The sequence below is a fragment of the Parus major genome, chromosome 2 (genome assembly GCF_001522545.3).
Source record: "Parus major isolate Abel chromosome 2, Parus_major1.1, whole genome shotgun sequence".
Taxonomy (NCBI): Eukaryota; Metazoa; Chordata; class Aves; order Passeriformes; family Paridae; genus Parus; species Parus major.
In genome coordinates this window covers 95512683-95519417 of record NC_031769.1, presented here as the reverse complement: position 1 = coordinate 95519417, position 6735 = coordinate 95512683, and the positions used below count along the sequence as shown (strand labels likewise).

At 33.7% G+C, this 6735-nt stretch overlaps 1 protein-coding gene across 4 annotated transcripts in view; it reads right to left on the bottom strand.

Moving 5' to 3' along the window:
• Positions 1-2199: 2199 nt before the first annotated feature.
• RTTN (rotatin) overlaps positions 2200-6735 on the bottom strand; it is a 78379-nt gene continuing 73843 nt past the window's right edge. For 2 of the 4 annotated variants that reach the window (XM_015619251.2, XM_033512193.1), the window contains 4 exons: positions 6006-6273; positions 4665-4768; positions 4246-4315; positions 2217-2664 (listed from right to left, as the gene is read on the bottom strand). In XM_015619251.2, coding sequence (XP_015474737.1) covers positions 2582-2664; positions 4246-4315; positions 4665-4768; positions 6006-6273 — 525 coding nt within the window. In that variant the 3' untranslated portion in view covers positions 2217-2581. Of the gene's footprint in view, positions 2665-4245; positions 4316-4664; positions 4769-6005; positions 6274-6735 lie in introns of all 4 variants that reach the window. The other 2 variants (XM_015619250.2, XM_015619252.2) reach the window with 2 other exon arrangements.

Genomic DNA, 6735 nt, shown 5'->3' with positions numbered 1-6735 from the left:
AAATGGTAATTGAATTCTCCTGGATAAGGATTTTCAAGAGACTCCTAGCTTGCATGGCCGTGCCTTTTATTAGGGAAACTAGATGAAAGTTGAATATTACCTTTTAAATTCTGTAGCTTATTCAGGAAATCCATCTCCACTTTAATTGCACCTTCCTCGGTAAGGTAAAAAATTATTTTACAGCTCTTAGAATTTGAAGGTATTTTAGGGTTTAATTTTCTCTGATAACACAATCATGACAAATACCTCATCCCTCAAGATAGATGGATCTCCAAAATTTGGAAATTAACTGTGAACAAATTATAAATATGTAAATATTTTTTCATGAAAGCTATTAAGACTAAAGGTTATTGTGAGGCTATTTATGGTAGCCTAAGTACCAGTGAACAGGAAATATAGGATCATTTATGTTTTATAACTCACTTTGTTAACAGGCAGGAAGGCAGGATGCAGCCACTCTATGTCCCCAGTTTTCAAGAGAAAATGTGATGGAAGGAAGTGCTGTCCTTGAAATAAATACATCAAGCTCTATCCTTAATCTTGAAGGAGGAAAACTTATTCACAATGTGGATATAGATTTTAGCCCTCAGAGTTTAAAATTTGTTTTGATTTTTCAGAATAGCAACACCAAACATAAGTATTTACTTATGACATTGCTACAATTGCTTCCCACAACTGTAAATTGTTGCAGAATACTGAGAAAATAGCTCATTTTGGGATAAACATAGCACTAAGGTTTACTGCAACAACAAATGTATTAGCAATTTGCTCAGATTATTCAATACACATAGTTTCTTCAAGAACAAGCACAGCTTAGTAAAATAGAAATGTTTAGTAGAAAACAAGCATCTTCTACGGCCCTATTATATTGTACTTGCACTTCATGAAGTCATGCAACTGCAGCCCTCATTCCCCTCATGAGATTCATGTGTATTTCTATGCTTTGAATGAGCTCTTGCCATCCTTGCAGGAGTGGTTATTTCCATTATAATTAATTTGAGTGCTCTCATTTTTTGTCTTTGTGAAACAGAAAAAATGGCAATCTGCATTTTGATTTAGTGACTGATTTACGAGAAAGATCATTGGGGTGAGTATGCTGAAATATAAGTCTCTGAAGAGACTCAGCACTTGGTAGTCTGAGGGAAGAGACCTGACACTACCCAAACCCAGTCAGCAAATGCTGACTTGCAGAGCTTTCTTCTGCCCTGCAGCTGAGTATTCTGCAACCCCTGGGATGAGCACAGACAGCATTTAACAACTCCTTTGCAAAATACAGTAATTACACAACTTAGTAATTGGAAAGAATCAAGTTTTGGTGGTCCATCCTTGCTCTTTGTTTTGGTGGAGAGGTGAGAGATCAGCCAATAATTACATTTCTAGTAATGACTTAGCCCAGCCATAGGCATCACACTTATGGTCAGATGGATTATATCAAGTCACACATAATGTACAAGCACTGCTAAACAAATAAACCAAAATCCCCTCTGTCAGCAGAAAATACTTTCATCACCTAGTTAAGAAGAAAAGACTAATTACAGGTAGACATAGCCTTGATATAATTCTTAGAGATATTATTCAGGTTTTGCTTTGAATTAGCTCATTTCTATCTGACTCTGACATAAAAGCTTTATTTGTTGAGGGAAATTAAAACACCCTGTTTTATTAGATACTCCAGAAGCATGCCCAGAAAAACTGTTGTGCTCAGACACCAATGTATTTTTCTCTTAAACTCCTTCAGCATAGAATACTGAAAAACTTATAACAATAGTTACATAGTAGCACTTTAAAGACAACACAAGCCCAGATAATGGGGGAATGGGGAGGGGGAAGTTTGCCCCAAGCAAAAGACTAAAAGTCTTTAGAAACCAACAGATTTTGACTCAAATATTCTCCACATTATTGCAATGTAACTAAAATGAATGCACATACCCCATATCCTGAGTAACCTGCTACGTTAACACAACTGTCACCTCTAATATCAGAAATTGAGAGCTCTTTCTCAATTGTTAGCATCTTAAAAACATGTAGAAATTTGAACTGAAACTGAGACTGTAGTCTTCAAAACTACATGCACCTTGCTGTTCTGCATCTAATATATGTAGACACCACAATTACCAACATTTTCAGTTCTTGAACCTGAGCATACGCTGCACATACCTGCAATCTTAAAAATTCCACTTCACTCAAAGCAAATGCTGATCTCAGTTAAAAAACCCCTTTATTAAGAACAATCCAAACTAGAAATTCTAATACTTTACAGTAACAACTTCAATGCATAATTTAAGAAAATTACTCATTTTTCAAATCCTTTCCCCTGTACATTCCTTCTTCTGCGTACATAGTTTACATAGTAGCATAATTATAATTTCCCATTGGGATTACAGTACTAATAGTTTGAACCAGATATAGTGCAATTTCTTTGGTTCAAAGTGATGAACTCCTTCCTCAAAGATTTCATAAATTTCTTCCACAGCAGATATGCTGCTGCCACAGAAGTGTGAATCAGAAGTGCTTTCTTCAAATTTCAAGCTCTCATTGAACAAGCTGTTCAATTTCAACATGAGAAGTCGACTGATGGCCATTAACAATCAAGAAGCTGCACTATATTCTCTAAGCATTTTACATGGTAGGCATGTAGTTCATTTTCTTCTGGCTGGGGAGAACCTGAAAGGGAAAAAACCCAAAGATTTGAATTTCTAGCTGAGTCTTAATATAAAATTACCTTTTCAAAGATTGTATTAAATGCCTTGCAAGAATTCATGCTGGTTTATGACCTTAACCTCTGTATTAATGAGTAGCAAATCAAATACTAATACTTTATGTTGCAAAGTCTGTTCTGGTTTTTCCCTTGGGTACGACAAAGCAGGAAATGTAAAATAACAACAGCCACGTTGAAAAATTTCCCCATGTATACTCAGAATAAAAATCTACTATATTAACCCAATTATCATTGTTAAGTGATCATAGCTTTACAAGTGCAGACTAGTTGAGACCCTTAATGCAGGAATATTTTAATATCAATATTGATGACACATTACACAACTGTAAACTGTAACAATGACAGTTGCATAAAATCTTTTATACTCCTGATTTTTATATGCAAATGTTTATTGTATTAAAAAATCAATAGTTCAGTCTGGGACTTCATGTTCTATAGCAGTACACAAATAAATGGGGATTAATGTTATGAGGTGCTAGTCTGTAGAAGGTACATATTTCTACCTTGTTGATTCAACGTGTTATTTTGACAAGTGCTGATATTCTGATCAGCAGTAGTTCTGGTATAAGGATATCAATAATTGATAATTGATATTATCAATTTATTAGTATATTATCAGTATGTGAAACATTGTATTATGTTTAATGATTGTCTTAGGCTGAGTTTGAAACTACAGTACATTCCCAAAATGAATGAATTTGACTGAGTGCAGGAAAAATTATCATGAGATGTTCTATCAAAAATACATCTCCTCCTTATTAGGATACCAACAATGGTCAACGCAGTCAGAAAGTTTGCGGCAAATCTGTTATGCAAACATATGAAAACCTGGATATTATAAGCCACTCAATCAATAAACCTATTTGAGTACATCCATAGAACAATTTAAATTAGTAAGAAAGCTCATTAGCTTAAAATGAGACATCATCATGTCTTTTCAAGATTAGACTAACTTGATGTAGCTAACAACCAATAAACCCATTATTAGTTACTGAAGCTCCACCTACAGATCAGTGTTCAAACACTTTTCATAATGAATGTTCTTCAATTTAAGCTATTGTATTGAAGTCATTTAGTTATGTTCAGTTACTTGAGCAAAAATCTCAAGCTTTCAGAATATCACTAACCTGTGGCACAGTATTTTAATGCTGGAACAATGCTCTGTTCTGATCCCTTCTCTATGTGGCTCAGCATTCTGAGGCTGAACACAGACAAAGTCAATGCTAAAGAACTATTTTTCTTATCACTAAATTTAAGGTGTAAAGATTCACAGAACTGTACTGTGAATAGGATTTTTATGCAAGCATGATCAGATCTGTGCTTCAAAACTAAACTTGGCAATTACCTAAGGTATATTTTTCTCCATCTCTATAAGATGACTAACCATAAGCCACATTGTGCTTTTAGGGACAAAAGTATCCTTTCAAAAACTTGTAGCACAACAAAAACTTACTGTGGTAATATAAATTGAAATGCTTTAATGATGGAAAAATTAAGAATTGGCATTAGGTAGAAGTAAGACCTACTTTTCTTCACTAAAGAATAAGCCTCATCTATTCTTCTCCTTATGGATGGATTCTTCAAAGTCACTTTTGCCTGTAGGACACACAAACACACAAAACACTATGAGCTTTCTTGTCCACATGATCACAACAACGAAGCTTACAAGTTACAATCATTCATCAGAGCGTGAGATGCAGAAACTTTTAGAATTAACATGACTGTATCATCACATAGACTGCATTTATATGAGCAGTCACAAATTACAAAGGACAAGCTGCTTCTATACCATGTTGTTTAATCTCCCAGCATCATCAGCTACACAATTAAAATAAAACAGAATGACTATTGTAAACTTTATTATTATTTACTTAGAGATTACTGTATTGTTTACAGCACAAAAGTATAACATTGCAGTTTTTTTACAAAATTCTCAAATACTAACCTTCTGATAGTTGTGAAGCAAAGCCCAAAGCGAAGCTGCTCCTATTCTCTGAACAGCAGGACTGTTACTTTCCAAACAGGCAGACAGTACTGCAATTGCTTCATCTAATGAGACAAATAAAAGATAAAAATGAAACCAAATGCATCTAGAAAATATAATCAAGAGCAACGTAAATATATTTACATGCCTCAGTAGATTGATGCTTGGAGAATACTTATTTTTATGACCTGTACTCGTAAGGCAGAGGAATTACAGAACCTTTATTATCGATTAAATTTCAATATGCTCATAAAATCAGCACAGTACATTGAAAGAAGTGTTAAAAACAATAAAGCAAAACAAAACCAAGTAATTCTAAGAAGTTAAGACACAAGTGATAAAACATGAACATTATGTATAGCTATCAGCCATGCTTAGGGACTGAGTAAGCTGTGAAACTGTTTTATAACTCCCAGCAGCCACAATTAGAGCCACATCAGGATGGATATTAAGATGTTTCTATTTTCTTTCATACTTATTATGCAGATGATTTGCAACCAATGAGAAATATTTTCCACCCCACTGTAGGTGCCTTAATTTTCTAGCATTGCTCCGAAGCCATTCTCTTCAACTTTGCTTGTTCACTTCACAAAAAAAAATAAATCATAGATTATGTAACTGAATAATGTATATTTAATTAAGGCAGTAAATCCACATCTTAGGAAAAATAAAAAGCATGGATACTATAGAAAACCTGCTGAGAACCTAAAACAAAGACAGGAGCATGCTCTCTGCAATTAAATGAGGGAAAGAAACATGCCTTCTATAAACAACCAAGAAAAAAGTTCTGAACACATTATTACATTAAATAGATATGCCATGGCATAACTTTATCACTACCATAAACATTTTCTGTACATGATAGGACATAGAACAGTTTGTCTCAACATTCATGATTTACACAAGATAAGAAAAGAAAGATAGGAACTTCAGTTATTTTAAACTGACTGACACAAAGAATCCTTCAACCCTCACTGAAAAACTAGCTCTTTGAGAAAACTGCAAAAATCCTTTCATGCATAACGTGTTATTATATCCAAATGACCTGCCTAACTATGAATCTTGATTTTCTTTTTAAAACTATTTATTTGCTTTTACTTTTATTATATATTATTGTAATTGTCTCTCTGCCAAAATATGTATTCCGTAATTACTTCTAAAAAATTATCTTTTATAAAAATGCTTTTCTAAAATACAACATTGCCTTCTTGGTCAGTAACCCAAACTGCCATGAAGATATAGTCTTCTGGAAGCCATGATATTTTCAGAGAACAACAGTTTGCATACCCTTCAGATACTTACCATTACCTAATATCTTTGGTTTATTAGCTGGACTAAAACACATGTTATGTAGAATAAGAAGTGCTAGATGTTGGCTGGTCTTGTGCTTGTATTTACACATTTCAATGATCTGGTCTAAAAACCCATTTATCTTCATGACCATCTGTTGTCCATCTTCTCCAAAAGATATGTTGAGCAGCAGCTTTAGCCAGAGAGTAGACACATTACCAGAATTTTTATTATTTCCCTTTGGCAATGAAAAAGATAAAAAGTTCTGCAGGAAGTTACTCTGTTAGAAGGAAGAAAAAGGGTTTTAGAATTTATAGTATTCCATGGCTTGTTTGCTGTTGTTTGACCTTCCAATCTATGTACTTGACCAAACACTACTATTGCTTAATTTACACATTGCAGGCAACCCATTATTAGTCAGCGATTTTTGAAAAAAATTACATATGAAAAATAATTTACTGCATGTTTAAGAAGTTAATATAACATACATTCTCTTGCAAAATAATTTATGCAGTGTAGATACATAAAAGTTGATCCAACACAATATATTTCTTTAAAGGCTAATTCCCACCACTACATAAGCTTTTTGCTTTGCACTCAATGTTTCTACTCAAAAATAAGCTAGCAACATTTTAAGTGAATCAATGCACTACTTAGATAATGTATTCTCAATTCCTTACTTATTATTGCATGCTATTAAAAAATGTTAAAGGTATCACAGAATGCCTTGAGTTGGAAGCGA